Source organism: Grammomys surdaster, unplaced genomic scaffold (genome assembly GCF_004785775.1).
Source record: "Grammomys surdaster isolate TR1022 unplaced genomic scaffold, NIH_TR_1.0 367, whole genome shotgun sequence".
Lineage (NCBI taxonomy): Eukaryota > Metazoa > Chordata > Mammalia > Rodentia > Muridae > Grammomys > Grammomys surdaster.
In genome coordinates this window covers 6,414,876-6,434,127 of record NW_021604786.1, presented here as the reverse complement: position 1 = coordinate 6,434,127, position 19,252 = coordinate 6,414,876, and the positions used below count along the sequence as shown (strand labels likewise).

At 43.4% G+C, this 19,252-nt stretch overlaps 1 protein-coding gene across 1 annotated transcript in view; it reads right to left on the bottom strand.

Moving 5' to 3' along the window:
- Positions 1-19,252, bottom strand: part of Reep3 (receptor accessory protein 3) — an 82,704-nt gene that overhangs the window by 41,423 nt on the left and 22,029 nt on the right. The window contains exon 2 of the mRNA XM_028780295.1: positions 8,297-8,369. Within this exon, the coding sequence (XP_028636128.1) occupies positions 8,297-8,369 (73 nt within the window). The remainder of the gene's footprint in view (positions 1-8,296; positions 8,370-19,252) is intronic.

Genomic DNA, 19,252 nt, shown 5'->3' with positions numbered 1-19,252 from the left:
CACAGTGAGTTCCAGGACAAGCAGGACTACACAGCGAGAGTTTTATCAAAAGCAAAGCAAAACAAAACAACCCCAAACCAAGACTTACAACTAAGAATAGTCATTCTAGCAGCCAATACTAAATTTAAAAATAATTCTCAAGGGCTGAAAAAAAATAGCATGTGTTGCTTTAAACCCATTTTCTATCAAATCATACTTAATACGTGAACGCTAATTATGTGTCTCATGTGAGATTACGGAACAGTGGTTCTCAGCCTTCCCAATGCTGAGACCCTTTAATACGGTCCCTCGTGTGGTGGTGGCCTCACAACCATACAATTATTTTTGTTGCTACTTCCTAACTGTAACCTTGCTACTGCTATGAATCCTTATGTGAACGTCTGCTATGCAAGCTATCTGATTTGTGAATCTGGTGGAAAGCATCTTGACCCACAGGTTGAGAACCGTTGTCCTTGTATTTAGAGGCGGAATAATAGAGTAAATAATTCACCAAGCCAATTTGAAAATCTGGGTAAAGATGTTAGAATATATATGTTTCAGAGGGAAGCCTCTGAAAAATCTTATTAAAACAATGAAATCAGCCAGACAGTGGTGGCACATGTCTTTAATCCTAGCACTTGGAAGGCAGAGGCAGGCGGATTTCTGAGTTCGAGGCCAGCCTGGTCTACAGAGTGAGTTCCAGGACAGCCAGGACTACACAGAGAAACCCTGTCTCGAAAAACCAACCAACCAACCAACCAACCAGACAAAAGTTAAAACAATGAAATCATTTACTCTCTGTGTATGTGTGTCTGTGTTTGTGTGTCTGTATGCATGTGTTTGTGTGCCTGCACATGCTAGTGTGCTTGTGAATGTCAGAGAGAGCTGGTGGGAGCTGGCGCTCTTCTCCCACAAGGTGGGTCCCAGAAAGAGAAGCCAGGCTGTTGGGCACATCAGTTGAGTGTCTTTACAAGGTGAACATTTTGTAACAACCAATAGGAACTAAAAGTAGAACAGGCTGTGCTTGGTGGTACATGCCTATTGTTTCTCCTACCCGGGAGATTGAGGCAGGAGGATCAGAGTTTGAGCCTAGCCTGGATAACATTTTAGGAGATCACGCCTCCCCTCCCTGCCAAAAGCGTCCAATCAGAATATAAACAGAGAAGCATGAGACTGATAGAAACTAATTTTCTGAGCCATCCCTCTATCCCCATCAATAAACTTTCAACACGGAAATCTTTGAACCACATGAGGTATTGCTATAGTTGTTGTTATATTGAGTGTTATGACCAAACCCAGAGTCTTGTCCACACCAGGAAAGCATTCTAACAATCCGCTCGCTCCACCCTTTCCCTGGGATGAACGTTTGGATTTCCATCACGAGGTACCCAGAACACTTGTGTAGCTCAGTGGAATTCTGTGCCTCCTTTCGACCAGGCAGAGGGTGCTGGGAATGAGTAAAGACAGCGCTTCAGTATGATTCCCCCTTTAACCTCCACCCTAGAACTACTCTACAGCTTCAGCTGTCACTGAACGACAAGCACCCTAGAGCCAGGCCCCCTGGTCTTTACTTTTATTCCTGTCATCTCCACAGTCACTAAAAAATGAAGTCAAGTTCGAAACTCAACAGAAGTTTAGAGTCACTTCTGGGCCCTTTAACAAGTTGTCTCCCAAGGGTCTGTCCCTCCTTTGTTCCTTGTTCGCAGTAAATCTCAGACCCAAATGTCTGATTTTAACTTTCAAGGATTGTTTAGCCAGTCTTTTCCTTGCTGTGCTCTCCAACGTTTCTTAGAATAAGAAAACCGGTTTCCTAGGAAAGCTACAGCAATTACACACAACTTGGAAGTAAACACTCTTACATTTTTGAATCTTAAGATGTATGAGCCTGGAAAACTTTGCAAAAAAAAAGAAAAAAGAAAACCCTATTAAATCTCCAGTAAGCTTGCATTTCAATTACCGAGAGGCTGTGAGCGTCTAAGTAGGCCATATCAGCCACACCATACAGGAAATTATATCCCGGGAAAGCTCTGCTTTAAAAATAGGCAAAGGAAGAAAGGAACGCTGCCAAAACACACAGCGCTCTCCCGTTTGTTTTGATTTGCACACGGCATCTGTTTTATCAGGTGCAACCTGCCATTTGCAGCCTTTGGGGGAAATGGTAGTCGTTAGGGTGGGAAGAAGAAAATTAGCCCAAAATGTTTGCTTTCAGAACGTGCTTTTGAAGTAGATATCAGCAGAATTTAGGTCAGGACTAAATATCACAAAGACACCGGGTTTGGGGATAAGCACTGAGACTGGGCTTGTACATGCCCTAACCTGGCAGAATCCAAGCAGAGGAAACAGATTGGTCCACTGGGAACACATACAGGCTCTTGCAAGCACAATGTAGCATTCTGCAGGCATTGAGAAGCCAGCTTTTTGGTCTTACAAGTTCATTTATTCAAACGTTCTGACTAATTACTATATACCAACTATGTTCTGGGTACAGGATAGCATCATTAAGGTAGCCAAACTGTTCCTATGGTAGGAGACAGACATGAAGGGGTACAGTATCAGGCAGCATAAAGAGATATTGAGGTTGGAACACAGACATGTAAAGAGGTTTATTACTGCTAAGAAACTTCTACAGGGGAGGAAAAAAAGTGAGAGCCGGGCGGTGGTGGCGCACACCTTTAAGCCCAGCACTTGGGAGGCAGAGGCAGGCGGATTTCTGAGTTCGAGAGTTCGAGGCTAGCCTGGTCTACAGAGTGAGTTCCAGGATAGCCAGGGCTACACAGAGAAACCCTGTCGCGAAAAACCAAAAAAAAAAAGAAGAAAAAAAAGTGAATCTACAGATCTACCAAACATGGCAGGAACAGTTTAAACAGGATGGCTATATTTGGTGAAATTCAGGAGAACACAAGAACATTGTATTAATGTTCTGCCTCTCCCCACCCCCGAGAAAATAAGAGCTGTTAAGACTTTTTTTCCTTCCAATTTTTACAGAACTTTTAACAACTTTCTATTTTTTTTTCTTTTTTTGACACAGGGTTTCTCTGAGTAGTCCTAGCTGTCCTAGAACTAGCTCTGGCCTTAAATTCAGAGATCTGCCTGCCTCTGCCTTCTGAGCATTGAGATGAAACAAGGGCCAGCCCTATCTAAATTTTTGATTGTGAGCCTAGCCTTTAACGGCTGGGCCATCTCTCCAGCCCCTATCTAAACTTTTAACCTCTCAGTTCACAGTTGATCTGCCCTGTTATAAAACAGCCAAATCACTGTGGCCCCACCCCCGAAATGTAATTAATCACAAGAATGGTCACCGGTTGGCGGGGAAAGCTACCTCAATGGTTATGTGAAGCTAGAATGTCCCCTATGTTAACAAATTTAAGTATTTATTTATATATATTATTTTATGTGTATAAATGTTTTGTCTGATGGTGCTCCTGGAGTTCAGCAGAAGTTACTGGATTGCTTGGAGTGGAATCAGGGACATGAGCTGTCGGGAACAGAACCTAGGTCCTCTGTGAGAGCATGTGCCTTCTCTCCAGTTCCATCACCTGTGCTTCTAACAGGAGCACTGTTGAGGTTGGGTGTGGTGTGTACTCCTTTAATCCCAGCACCTGGGAGGCAGAGGCAGGTGGATCTCTATGAGTTCAAGACCAGATGGGTGCACATAGAAAGTTCCAGGGCAGCCAGAGTTACACAGAGCTCAACAACAACAACAACAACAACAACAACAAAGGCAGCATTGTAGACTAGAATGGCCAGAATGTTAGAAACCCAAGAGCTCCGGTGTGGACCCATGCTTTCTTACAATGTCTTCACGGGTGAATGGCCAGCAAGCATGAGTATGGATATTATTGGAGTTGGCAGAATGCTGTCTCCTTTCCTGGGAATAGATCCCTGTTTTACTTCCTACAAAATTAAGTATGTTAGGCTATATGATAAATAGAAAATAAGGCAGCAGATGGAATTAAGGCCAAGGATCAGACAACCTTGGGCGAGTGGGCCCAGTTGTTCGTAAAGGACCGTATAAGAGAAAGAAGGAGGCAGAAGGCTAAAAGCCCAGTGCTGGCGGCATCCAAAGATCTCAGCCCTGAGCTCTTGGCTGTAAAGACACAGGGACTGAGCCTGAAGCCAAGGAATGTGGGCAGCTTCCAGCTCTGAGCGACAGATCGTCCACGGGGACTAGAGCCTCCAGAGGGAACACAGCCAAGTGGACCCATTCTACATTTCTGAATTCTAGGGATGTCTGGGATTAAATATTTTGTAGCTTTCCGTCAAGAATAGTGTGGTGGCTGAGGCGAGCAGCAACTGGACATGATCATATGCAAAGGTGCTCTGAGATTCGTGGGAAATAATTAAATACACATGCCTTGTACCAGGGAACGTACACACAGCATCTCAACCTTGGTTTCTGAGAGTCTTACTGTTAGACAGGAGGGTGACTGAGGGGAGGGTGACTGAGGTCTTCAGTGATGTATTATATTCTGTCTTGGTTCTGTTGTGCCAGGAAGCGTTCGTGAACCCCAAAAGACCATCAAGCAGCCATTTCCGAATTATCAGCATCAGGGTCTCTTTATTACAAGCTTGGGCTCTCCTCCAACGCAACCCTGACACAGAAGGACAGGAAGGGAAGGTGGAGCAGCCTTGAACCCTCAGCAGGACAAGTTTTTATAGGAAATGGAAGTATGTGAGGGAGAATCTATCCTGGCAAGTATCCAACTGAATGTCTAGCATAAATCAATAGGTGGGTATTCTGAGGTAAGACAATCACAAACAGTCTGAAAGTACATCTGAAACAATCAGACTAATCTTTGATTAACTGTTGCTAGGAAGTAGCTAGGGAGTAACTCTGGCCAGGGACAAGCCATGCAGTCCTTCCTGGTACATGGGTATAGCTTGGGTTCTGCTGCAGGTCAAATTCTCAGGCTTTTTTTTTTTCTTTAAGACGGAGGCCAGTTCCAAGATGGAGTAAGTTTGGCCTCTCAGGTGAGTACCCGTTCACTTTTATCACTCACTGTAATTTTCAAAACAAGAGTTTTGAATTTAACAGATTCTCTTACACAGGTTATTTTTAGCATACGAGGGAGAATTAAAATTTCAGAAGCACGATATCTTTAATTGTCTTACATTTTCAAATAACCCAGTAATAAACATCTGAGTGTGTTATTAAGGGAATAAAGCAGATAACGTTGCATTTTTCAAGTGGAGCTGGGTGCGGGGGCACATGCCTTTGATGTCAGCACTTGGAATAGAGAGGCAGGGGGATCAGGTGTTTAAGGCCAGCCTCAGCTAATTTAGTGAGTCAGAGGCCAGGTTAGGTTACTTGAAACCATGTTTCTAAAGGAAAAGAAAAGAAAAATGTAACACAGAAAAACTGATGCATGGTGAAAGTAATCATTGTTTTATAATTAGATCAACCTCTAAATAACCATTTTTAGCATTCATTTATGCATATAGGTAATTTATTTGTGTTTCCCTAATACTTTTATATTCTTATTGGTGTTCATTTAGCTTGCTTATTGGTCTATCTACCTACCCATCTACCTATCTACTTAACTACTTTATCTATCTATCTATCTATCTATCTATCTATCTATCTATCTATCTATCTATCATATATGCATGTATCTATCATACCTATCTATCTATCTATCTATCTATCTATCTATCCATCCACCCACTCACCCATCCATCTGGGATAGTGCATCTGTGTCCATCTACCCACCTACTTAGCTGCCTGCCTGTCTCCTTGTCAATCTACCTGGGACAGGGCATCTATGTATCGATCTGGCTGTCTACCTATCTATTTTCGATTTGAGACAGATAGAGTTTCTTCATTCTGTAATCCAGGCTAGCCTCAAGTCTTCAACGATTCTCCTGCTTCATCCTCCAGAGTGCTAGGACTGCAGGCTTGGGCTTCTACAACGGACCCTAGAATGCTTTTAAGGTGAGATGAACCCACAGCTGAAAGACGTACTGGGCATTTCTTCAACTGTACAGTTAGCTAGACTCCCAGGGTAAGATCCCACTGAATACACACCATAAAGCAGCTTTCACATTTACTACGCTCTGCCCAGTAGTATACTCCATGGCTCATGTTCTCATGACATTTTAGAGATGAGGGGTTATTCATACATTTTTACCATTGGAAAGAGGATTCCAAGTACAGAATTACACAGCAGAGCGATGTTTCACGTCTATAGAAACGGATAATAATTGGTGGTACACTCCTATGTCTCTGGGGGTTTTGCATCTATGTTTTATTAGCGGCTCATTTCCACTATATTTTTACAAAGGTAATGGCAAATGATGTCCAGGGGAAACCAAACCAAACTGTTTCATCCCCAGGACCACAAAACACAAAACGAACATAACCAAACAGGTCCTTCACCACAAGAGGCTTGAAAAATGCTGGAAACAGAAAGCAGGTATTGTTTTCAAAACTAATATAAGCCAGTAGTATAACAGGGCACTTGAAATATTTATTACGGCACATATTGAAATATGCCCCTTCAAGCTACTTATAAAATGAATTTAAATTAGTATGACTTAATAATACGCTTCCATGTCTAAAGACGATTTTCCCAGTCCCGGATCCAAGAGATCTGTATCATAAAAGGAATTAAAAACTCAGAGCTCATCCAACTGACTTCTTCACCTCTCATAAACCTATTCCACTGTTATAGCTGCGGTGTGTGGGTCTATGCATACAGGCAACTTCATTACAAACTGGCCGGATAGGGAAGAGAAACGTGACTGTAAGAGTTGAACAGGTTCATTACAAAAGTCTCAGCCACTGGCTCTACCTGCAGAGACACTCAAGCATCAAGACTGGATTTCTGATCTTTATGATCCCATGCAGGGCTGGAGGACAAGGCTGTCATCCAAGGTCCTTACAAAGAACCACAGTTATACACCTCCGAGAGCTCACAACCCGCACTTAGACAGATGCTCACACGGGCATGTCCGTGCCAGCGTTATTCGTACGAGCCAAAAGACAGAAGCAGAACAATTCAGATGTCTGTCAGCGGATGGATGAGCAGATAAACAAGCCATTGTTTGGTTTTACCAATACAATGGGAGCACTGTTCCAGCCACCAGGACACACTGAACACACGGACACACGGAACACTGAAACATGTAAAAACATGGAAGGACCTAGAACGCAGCTCAGCAGCGGAGAGAAGCCAATCCCAACAGGTCATTTACTCTAAGATTCCATTTAAGGGAATGTCTGCAGGGAGAAGTGGGGTGGGGGGAGGGGTGGACGCCTAATGGGCAGCCCTTTCATTTTAGATTGAGGAGAGCTGGAAAGGAGATGGTGTCTGTTGTCTGCTGGGCACTGTGAAAGTTCTAAGTGCAATCGGATTGCTCGTTTTTTTTTTTGAAATGGATATTCTGGCTCCCTCAAACAAATTTAAAAAAAAAAAAAGTGCCACAGTTATTGATGTGAGTTATCTCAGTACTGGCTGCTTATTTCTTTTGATTAACTGCCCAAGGTACGTATTTGTTATTGTCTAGAAATGCACTCCATCAAAACAGAAACCTGTGCCAGGACTCACCGGCAAGGAAGTGTATGCTAATACCCTGTTATACTCGGTGGATGAGGCGCCAGCTGGCTAGTGTGAGAGTCTCAGGTCAGGGTCCCCAAACAACAAAAAATGGGTGCGGTGGAACACACGCTTGTAACCCCTGAACTGGGGAGACTGGAAAAAAACTCCTATGCTCTTTGGCTCTCAAGCATAACTGTACCAGTTACCTACAGGTTCCCAGTGAGAAGATATCTACCTCCAGCCTCCTTATGCATGTGAAGCAAGGTGTATATACACACATACACACACACACACACACACACTCATACACATACACAGTAAAAATAAAATTTAAAAACTCATTATGAAAAATGTTTGCTTCAAGCCTGCAATAGTCAACAGGGATGGGGTGGGGGTGTGTTTAATCAAAAGTGTGAGATTAAAGAGTCACAGAAGAGGAGGCTTTGTGTAATGAGACACACCCTCAGCGCATGTGTAAAACGACAAGGCTGGAAAACTGCAACCTCTTCTCAAAAGCACCTTAAGCAGGCACACAAACCTTAGTCCAACTGTGACTCAGGCCATTAGGAGCCCTCTGTCACTGCTCCTGGGAACTCTGAACTCCCGGTGCCAATGGTCAATGGAGGCCACTTGAAGCTTTATGGTCATTAAAGATATGATTATTTCCATAACAACACTCAGATCACCTTTAGACCAAACCCATCAATCTAATTCTCTAACACAGCGGCGCTTTCCAAGGTTTCTGTTCACGGAATGAGAATCATGGAAACTTTACTTACGTATTCCTTGACATTTTTCGTCTTCACGGCTTTGTAGGAATAGTACGCAGGATACAGCATCCCGAACACCAGCCTGAAAGAAAGAAAGTCCGATTAGTTCGATACAGCCATGCTTCTAACGTGCAAGATTTAACTCGGGAGACGTGTAAGGATGGTAACATTCAGATGTCTGCAAAGTCACCCAGAAACCAAGTGTACCCCGAGAAGCAAAGTAAAAAACACATTTTAAAGCAAAAAGGCCCTTTAAACAGATTTAGATAGCAGCTTCATGATAAAAGCTTTGCTTTGGGCGGGGGTGGGGGGTGGCAGAGGCTTTTAAAGAATCTTTTTCTTATCACCTCCGCAAATGTATATTTTTTTTTTCCTGAAGAAAACACTAAAAACAGAAAAAGTAGGAAATCAAAGGTAAAAATCATCCCATCCCTGGCAGCTGGAGAGAATCCCACTTTTAGTATCATATAAAGTTCACGTTTCATCGGTAGATAGCAAACTCAATGCACACACATTCAATGTTGTACCAGCTCAAGCAGTACTGGCTTGTACAGATGACAGAACTCTGAGGCAGTACTCAGTATTAGTATCAGTACATGTTAAATAACTAGGGATGGGGCTGGGGGCTGGATCTCAGAGGACTCAAGAGGGAGAAATGGAGTGGTGGTGGTGGTGTGTGTGTGTGTATGTGTGTGTGTGTGTGTGTGACAGGATCAAAATACACTGAACAAATGTGTAAAAGTCTCAAATACCTAACAAATACAACTCTTAAGCATTTATAAAATTAAATTACCAACAAGACTGGAAATGCGTTTATTAAGATCAGTAAGCCCACAGGGGAAGAATAGACAGATACATCACGAGAGAAGAATTCTTCCAGTTAATATCTGTGTTCCCGATGGGAGGCTTGTCCTTGAAGGTCACTCAGCACCATTATTCTCAATATCGAAGATTCTCACAATATTTATCAACCTTGGTCACTCTCTGAGTGTTTGGTACTGCATACAACACCGTGGCAAACGGTTCTCTGATATTACACTTCCTGAAGTAACCTTCACCTACTTCAAAATACCTCCAGAGAGATGACTTCATTCTCTGTTCTTACATAATCAAATCATATCTGATTAAAAATTATGCCAGATAAAAAGAAGATAACAACAATAATGACAATTATTATTAATTATTAGTAATAGTAATTAATAATAACAATATCCCGAGTTAGTACTAATTTTTTTCAAGCCTTTACTAGTATATTTTTCCCCCCGAGACAGGGTTTTTTGCTGAGTAAACCTGGCTGTCCTGGAACTCACTCCATGGACCGGGCTGGTCTCAAACTTAAGGGTCTACACTCCCACCACTACCTAGTGTTATTTGTATTATTTTAAACAGTCCTTTTATTTTAGAGTTAAGTTTTACAGAAAAGTTAGGACGTATACAAATAATTTCTATATATTGCACACACAGCCCCTCCCCCACCCATTATTACCTTACATTAGGAGACTGGCCTTCCTTCCTTTTCATAGGCTCCAGGCTCCTGGCAAGCAAAGTACGCTGTGCTCACGTGACTTCCTGGCTCTCTCTAGCCTGGACATTTCGTGTTTTCCTTGATGGTCTTTATGACAGTTTCCGAGTACTGGTCAGGTGTATGGTAGGATGTTTCTCCATCCACATTTGATGTTTTTCTCACTATTAGCCAGAGGTTTTGTGTTAGAAACCACAGAGGCCAGGCAACACTGTGATCATTTTATGTCTAGGGCACATATTATCAACAGAAATCAGTATCTGCGTTAACCTCAATCAGTTCTCTGTTATGTTAGATTTTGCCACTGTAAAATTTTGTTTTGTATCTTAAGATGGAGGAGGTCTTGCTATGTAGCCCAGGCTGGCGTTGAACTTGCAATCTTAGGCCTCTGCCTCTAACTCCCAAGTGCCTGTGTTAGATACACATGTGCTCTTATGCCTGGCTGAGACAGGACTACTTTTCTTTTCTTTCTTTTAAAAGATTTTTTTTCTTTTTAAAAATGTGTGCATATGTGTGTAGGTGGCCATAAGTGAAAGTGTTTCACTCAAGTGGGAAAAAGGCACCGAGATCTCTGGAGCTGGAGTAACAAGAGGTTATGAGTCACCTGACGTGGCACTGGGGAACAAATTTGGGTCCTCTGCAAGAGCAGAGAGGCTTGTGAAGGCTGAGGCACCTCTCTGGCCTGCCTTTCTTTTTCCTCTTGTGGTACTGTGGATTGAACCTGGGGCCTTTTGCAGGTTCTTCACCACTGAGCTATAGTCCTGGTTGATGAGTCTGTCTTTCTCTGAGTAAATATTTACATTTCTATTTTTAGTTTGCTCACAGCTCTTATATGTGTTTATTTTGAGCCGGTGCTTTCCTGGTGGTTTCCTTAGGCCTTGGTTTGTGGCTTCACGTCCCCAAGTCAGAGAAAAAAATGGCAAGTTCTCTCCTGCTGTGGGGATTTTATCTTCAGCAACTGGAAGGTAAACCAGCGACCATCTCTGCCTTACCTAGCAACAGCACCTGTGATTGCTACCTACCAGAAGAACTGACTCCTAGTCTCTGGTTCTGGGATTTTTTTTTTTTTTTTTTTTTTTTTTGTGCCGTGTCACAGAGTCTAGGGCTTTTAGAATACAATCAAACCTCCTGGAATGTTGAATACAACTATCCAAGGGTAAAGCAAGTACCCTTGGGAGCTCAGTTCCCAGGGCAGCCATTTGCCGAACTTCACCATGCACATGAGGAACAATCCCGCGAATTACCCACCACGGTTGTATTTTAAATAGTCACACACGCACACTTCACTCTCGCTGCATTTCACTTGGGATTCTGCACACCAGCATCAAGGCACTGTCTTCCACACATAATCCAGTCTCCCCAGGGTGGAACTCACTGAGGCCATCTTGGTCCCTGTCTGCAACGGGTCTGTCACATCCTACCCTTAGACCATTCAATCTGTCCCCAGGCCTGATGGCTTTTCCTTGGTGACAGTTGATCTGCCTATTTGCCGCTTTATTTTCTAATGTCATAGTCGGGGGCAGAAAGGCAGCTTAACTTGTTCCCAAGTCTGATGATCTCAATCCTGTTCCCAGAACCTACCTGATTAGAAGGAGAAAAGGGGCTTCAATGAGTTGGACTCAGATGTCACACTTTCATTGTCACACACACACACACACTTTTAAAAAAAAATCTCATGGCCAGTAATACACTGGACTCATGCCACCCAGCTGACATTTTGGCCGTTCCCAACATGTTCTTCTGTGTGCCAGCAGGGGACTTTCCAATGGACCCACCACACCACTGTGCTCAGGGTGTCCCTTGCAGACCAGCCTCTGTGGGAACTCCTCAAAATATAATTGAAGATCACTGCTTCACAGAAACCATCTGTTCCACCGTGGACCCTCACCATGCCGCCGGCATTTACTTCCACTTTGATCCTGGACCTAGCTCCCTGCCTGCAATTCTTACCTCCCCAGCATTGCTTCTCCGACGCTTCCTTTTCTTTCTGTTTTACTCTTGCTTAACTAAGTCACACAGTTCCCCGAAGCTTTTACCTTCTTATGTAGAACATCTGAATTATGAGCTTTCTGAGTGTTATAGAAATCTAGGCCAGACTTTAGTCATCCTGTATTTAGTACAGTAATTTTAGACGGTGGAAGGTATTAGTATACACTTGTCTTCCAAAGCAGATCCTTTTCTCAAATATAGTAAAAATTTGGTATTGATACTCTGCATACAGCTGTTTTGCCCTTATTGAATTTTGTTTGTTTGTTTGTTTGTTTGTTTAAGACAGGGTCTCATTATGTGAACCAGGCTGGCCTCCAACTCAGATACCTCTGCCTGAGTTTGCCTCTGCCTCCGGAACGCTGGGATTAAAGGTGCCTGGCTTGCCCTCATTTCTTAACCTCTACATTGAATAGAATAAATCAAATAAACAAGTAGATTATCCCTAAGACCTTTTCTTTGAAATAACAAAACCCAATATTGCTTCTCATCTGCGACTTGGGGAAAGAATCGATGTCTTTATAAATAGTGGGGTGGGTTTTAAGGACTGAGCCTCTGTTAATCTCACAAGTTACTATTGTCCAATGTGAGCACGGCTGGGTGACTTATTAGGAACATTAGTGATGTTTTCTAGGGGTTGTTTTGGAGGGAGGTGTTATTTCCTTAATGAGTGGGGTCTACTGCTAACGTCCGTAACCTGGGAAGTCGGGCATGGGGCCAAGGCACGCAGTTATAAAATGAAACTGCATCTTAGGAGAGAGACCACCTACAAGACCAGCTGAAGCTTTACAAAGGGAATATTGACTCCAGAGAAAATTCATGTAGAAATTTGATTTAAAAAAGAAAAAGTTATATAGGCAGAAAGAAAAAGTTACTCATTTCCTCTTCATTTTATTTCCATCGAAGGAATGAAAACTTGGCCAAAATATTCAAGATAGCCTATGCCACCAGTATGGCAGAGTGGTTCCTTCAATTGTGTGAATTGAAAAATGAACACGGTTAAACACCCCCCCCACACACAGACACACAGACACACACACACAGACATACACACACACACAGACACACACACAAAGACACAGACACACACATATACACACACACAGGCTCTCACTGTCTAGAAGGGAATTTCAATATTTTTTTGTTTTTGTTTTTGAGACCGGGTTTCTCTGTGTAGCCCTGGCTGTCCTGGAACTCACTCTGTAGACCAGGCTGGCCTCAAACTCAGAAATCCGCCTGCCTCTGCCTCCCAAGTGCTGGGATTAAAGGCATGCGCCACCACTGTCTGGGGAACATCAATATTTAATTTACCAACAATATAGAAAAATAAACATCGAATTGAAAGGACTATTATTCTTAGCTATCCCTGGTGGTACACACTTGTAATCCTAGCACGAGACTGAGGCAGGAGGAGTACTGCAAGTTTGAGGCTAGCCTGGGCTATCATTCTCAAAAAACACAACAACCAAACCAGCCAAACAAATAGGCATTAAAATAAATTTGGATGAATTTTATGCATGAGTGTTTTTGCCTTCATGTATGTTTGTGTTCTACGTGCATGTCTGGTACCCTTATAGGTCAGAAGAGGACATTAGGTTCCCTGGGGTGCAGTTAGGGTTGGTTGTGAGCTGTTGTATGGGTGCTGGGAATTGAACCCGAGTCCTCTGCAAGAGCAACAAGAGCTTTTAACTGCCAAGCCAACTTTCTAGTTCCCAAAATAGTAGTTTTAAAAACAGGATATCTGGAACTGGAAGGATGATTCAGTGGTTAGGGGCATTGTCTGATCTTGTAAGAGGACCCAGGTTTAGTTCCCAGCACCCACATGGCTCCAGTTCTAGGGCATTTGACCTCCGTGGGCACCAGGCACGAATATGGCATTCAGGTAGGTAAAATACTTATATACATAAAATAAATCTAAAATAATTTAAAACGTAGAGTAAACCTATGGATCAAAATAGTCATACCTAAAAAAACAAGACCAATAAATGCTACAGTTACTTCAGCATTACACTCCCCTAAAACTTTTGTATCATAAGTTACACTTCTAATACTGTAAGAGATTTTAAATCACAGACCGTTAAACCAAATAAAACACAGAGTTCATTTGATAAGTCTCCGTATGTCAATGTATAGTGTTGCTTGGCAGATTCTTATTTCGCTCCTTTCAGAATCAAACAAGCACATGGTATTTTATTATATTAAAGGAGAAAACTAAAGAAGCAAACACAAAAAAAATCCAATGAAACTAGAGATGAGCTAAAACAGCGGAAGTAATACCAAACAGCCCACGCCTCAGGTGGACATAACCACGAACTACAGAATCAAAAATGTCTGAAGAATGGAAGACAGCAGCGGCAGGTTTGTCTGGATGAGTTACCACAATCAGCATCCCACCTTCAGAAGGCAACACGAAATGCAACATTGTTACCAACGCGCACTCAGCCTATCCTACGAGGGCTGCATTGCCTGCACACAGATATACCCGAGCGGGGTTGACAAACAGCAGAGGCTCCTCCTCCAATAGACAGGCTGGAACGGGCTGGGCCAACTCACAGTGGACCTCCCTTTTGCCCCATTCCTGTGGTAGGGACAGACCACTAGTTATTCACCACACTCAATTCTGTGGTGTCAGCTTGGCTCGTGAGCCTCATACCAACAACAGTCTAAAGTTATATAGAGCTGCCTGTGACCAGTACTGCCCTTGTTTTAAATCTTTATTCCTTCAGGAAGGCTCATCCAGCATTGGATCAAGTTTGACTATGGGTGACTTTTTTTTTTAGCTCCCTTCGGAGAAAACGTTGTATTATGTTTTAAACTTTTCTGGAAGTACAGAAACTGCTGTTTCAGGAAGCCCATAAACACCAGAGGGGCAGTGCCAAGGGCGGGCAGTGTGTACGATGCTTGTACCCCTGCACGTGAAGTTTCATGTGTGAGGTTTCCTTCAAAATTCAGCAATACAATATAGTGTTAAGCATAAGTTCTTATTTCTATTTGATAAGGCTATATGATGCCTTTCTTTTTTATGGGTTGCCAGGAAACCAAGACTCGAATCTGTCTCTCAGCTACATCAATGACAGTGGTTCCTTGTATTGCATATTTATATTTGTATCTGCAAAATTTTCTTTGGTTTGCCACTTTCTTCTCTGTCCTCATGTTTTTCCTCATCATATCCATTTGGTACAAAGATTTCTCCAAGCATCCACAAGAGCAGAGCAGAGAATGTAGTTGTGATGTGGCAGTGGGTGTGGTTAAACTCTCAGACGCTAGGGAGACAATACGGGGAGGGGAAGGCAATTCCTCACAAGTATGGAGACCCACCTTTGAGCCCCCGGGACTCATTAAAAAGATAGGTGTGCTGGTGAGGTTGTAGTCTTAGCACTGATGAGTGGAGGCAGGTGAGTTCTTAGGATTCTATGGACACCCTCCAAGGCTACTTTGCAAAATTCCAAGCCAGGGAGAGGAGAGGCTGGTGTTTGTTTGTTTGTTTGTTTGTTTTTTCGTTTTTTTGGTTTGTGAGGGTTTTTTTTTTGAGTTTTTAGGTTTTGATGTTTTGTTTTATTTGTTTTTGTTTTTTTTGAGACAGGGTTTCTCTGTGTAACCCTGGCTGTCCCAGACTTTGTAGACTAGGCTAGCATCCTAACACTTGTGTGTTCCCTGACTCAGCTGAAATCCAACATACCTTTAAGAGTTCTATTCATTAACTACTTTACAACAGTAGCTTTCTGCTTTTTTTTTTTTTCAGACTATTTTCCCTCCCAGGGAAAATCTTTTTGTGGAGCCCCGTCCATCCAGACCCACCTCCATCCGCTTCTGAAGACTCCCTGACCTGGGGGTGAGAGACTCTGAGAAGCAAAGGCAGAGCCTACATTCTACATGCTGCAGTGATGCGTGACAATGTTGTGCTAACTCTCAGCTACAGAGAGACCACGTCAGATGTCCGGCTCACTCTCATTTGGGTTTAAAACTGATTATGAAGAAACACTAGGCTGTCAGCATGGTGAGATGGGTTCAGTCCTAACTGGACTTATTATTAACTCTTTCTGAGAGGGTGTCACTTCACCAACGCTGTCTCTACCGTGTGACCTTCCTGCTCAGTTTTCCTAGAACTGGACTTACAAGTCTGTGATATTATCCCTGGCTCTAACGAGATGTAAAAAATTCATTTTGAGATTTTTTTTATTTTTAAAAATGTGTATGCTCAGATTATGTTATACACCACGTATGTGCAGTGTCCTCATAGGCTAGAAAAGGGATCCTCTCGGATGGTTGTAAGCTGTCATGTTCTGACTAGCATGTTGGCGCTGAGGCTGGACCATGGCTTTGTGCATACGAGGCAAATCCTCTACCAACTGAGCTCACGACTTATAAATCTTTGAAAACAATCAATTTATGCTTTCCTATAAACAATGATTAGCAGCCAACTCAAGGTCAAATGGAACACAATCTGCTTGTTACAGTCCAGTGACGGACTCCTGGTGAGTCACTGTACCACTGTTTTAAGTGGCTAGCGAATGCATGACCCCCGTCAAATCAATGGGTGACTTCTGTCCTCACAGAGATTTGTTGCCACAGGCTTCTGCTCAACTACAGTTAAGAAGCTATAGCCTAAAAGAAAAAAAACCAGCAAAGGGGAGAAGTCGGGTTCATGCAGAAGAGACTCCCCCTAAACACTGAGTAGTTCTAGAACGGAAGGTCCACGTTCAAAACTGTTAAGGACAGAGAGAGACAGTACCATTCCCTGGGGAGACTTTGTACACATTATCAAGAGCTAAGAAGCTTGGAATTTTCATGTTGTCAGAGCTAAACTTAATTTTACGCCGCAGGGCCTCAGATTTCTACTCTAAAAGGAAAGAGAAAGCTAAAGGGAAAAGAAAAGACCACACAGCACATCAGACTCCCAGACTCCACCTTCCTCTTTCCAGCCTCCCTCCTCTGGCCACGCCCCCTCTCCTACCGCAAGAGCCTACTGCCTGGTAAACTCAAGATCATGGAAAATGCTTGTAAGAATGCGGGGGGGGGGGGGGGGGGCGGGATGTAGCTTAGTGGGCAGAGAGCTCACCTAGCACGCACAAAGCCTTGGGCTTAACCTCCAGCACAACATACACAGGGGTGGACGATTAGTGGCACACGCCCACAAACCCAGGACCGGAGACGGACTGTCAGAAGTTCAAGGTCACACTTAGCTATTTATTTAGTAAGTTCCAGGCCAGCCTGGGCTACCTCCATGAGACCTCGTCTCAACGGGGCAAAAATGTAGGTGATGTAATTGTTATCGTGTTATTTCCACAAAGCACACAAGCAATGCTCAGAGAGATTAAAGAGTTTAAGATTGATTGAGTCTTCCGGGAAGGTTTGACCCTGATACAGAACACAGGATTGTTTTTTACTTTAAGATCTTTGTTCTCCTATACCTGAAACAAAACCCAGACAAAAGTAATACAGACGAAAGTCTGTATTACTTCACACACTGCATAGCTCACTCCTCCCAAGATAAGAGCACCATTTGGAAGGTGGATCCTAAGCCATCACAGTTGTAACCTTACTAACAGAAAACTGTCCTAAAGAGACCTGAACCCGGTTTTAAAGAGATGCCCTCAATCTGCTGGGGCCCATCTTTAGCTCTGAGTTATTATGATTCATCATGTTCCCAGACTCTCATCAACCTCGTTAGGCGGCAAGACCTGAAGGGGTCACGGAGTCTTCCTCCTCTGACCAACTCCTGACTCTCCAGTGAGTCTTTGCTCGGGAACTGCAGGCTTTATTTAGCTCCTTAAGCACAGGATCTGTAAAAACCACACTTACCCTTAACCTCCCTGACTTAGACAGCATTTAAGAGTTGAGTAGTCATCTAAGGTTTAAAAGAAAAAAAAAAAAACACATACAAACCAGTTTCGAAATGTTGAGAAAATTTCCTTTCTTAAAATATACCCAACTATGCCAATAAAGCGTAGCCTAGTAAGGCGAGCCATATGCAGGGATTCGTGGTCTGCCGTTCGCTACCTCCGACTTCCCCAAATGAAGTCAGATCTACAGCTTCTGCCAACGCCGCTCATAGCAACCTCATTCCCATTGCACCTCCTAGCTTCGGTCCCCTCCTGTCGCCCCAGAAATCTCTGCTAGGAGCCTGCCGAGCTGAAGTGAACTTAGCAGTTTGGTTTCAAAGCATCTGTTGTTGTTATCATCATCATCACCACCACCGCCACCATCATCACTCTCTACTACCCTCTTCCTCCTCCGTGGTTTTTCAAAACAGGGTCTCTGTGTAGCCCTGGCCATCCTGGAGCTCATTCAGACGTCCACCTGCCTCCGCCTTCCAAGTGCCGGTTAAGATGAAAGGCGCGCGCCACCCACCACCGATCGGTCAAAGCATCTTTTAATTCTCCTTTAGATAAAACCAATCACCGATGTGTGTGCCAGACCCTGCTGCAGCCTCCCTCGCCTATGCTAACTCGATACCTCTGCATTATTTATTATTTATTGACTTGCAGTGCTGGGGGTCCAGCCCGGGGCTTATGGAGCCGCTTCTCTGGTTTCTCTACTTTCGATTTTTACTAGCTTCGGAGATGGTGTCTTGCGACGTAGTCCAGGCTAGCCTCAAGACCATGCTCGGCCAGACTGAACCTCCCAAAGGCTTAGGATTGCCGGCAAGTATCCATTTACGGGATCAGGAAACCAAAGCGTTGTATTTTTATCTTGCTTAAACCACTTCCTTGCTTTCTTTCACTCAGATCCTGCGAGTGCCTGACAGTTTCTGAGGCGGTCACTTCCCCCATGCTGCTCCCCGTGGCTAGAACAATCTTCCTCTCCAGCTTGAGAGCCCCCTCCTCTCAAACTGTCTGTCATGAATGGGGCTGAAAGGGTTGTTGGCCTCTTTTTGTAGGGCAGGCAATAGCACACATTATGGTATTGAAACATATGATCAGACACCATAAAGGCATCTTAGAATGCTCTTGACACTTTCTTGAGCCAACTACCTGACAGAGGGACATCTAAGCATCTCCTTTAGTCCAAGAACAGAAGGGGAACATTCTTGTCTATCTTGGACAACTGAACAGAAAAAGAAATAAACAGGCAGCAAGGACTATAGCACTACCTAATTTAATCCTGAGTTCTGTCACTGCAGAAGTCAGCCTGCTGGCTTGCTGACACCAAGCCCTCTCTCTTCTCTTGAGAAGCATTCTTCATGTGTTAGGAAGGGCAGTTTTAGATGATGCCACACTAATGCCCCTCTGAAAAAAGGGTGCAGTCTCCCCCAATTCTGATTTGGTTGGGCACCCCCATTTTCTGAAAGAAACATAGAAAAGATAGACAATAAATACTAAAGGCATATAAAAGTTCTTCCTTTTTTTTTTTTTTTTTTTTTTTGTTTTTTGGAGACAGGGTTTGGATGGGTAGACAGGGGGGACCGGGAAAACAAACGAAGACCCGGGAGGGCCACGACAACAAAAAACCGCCAG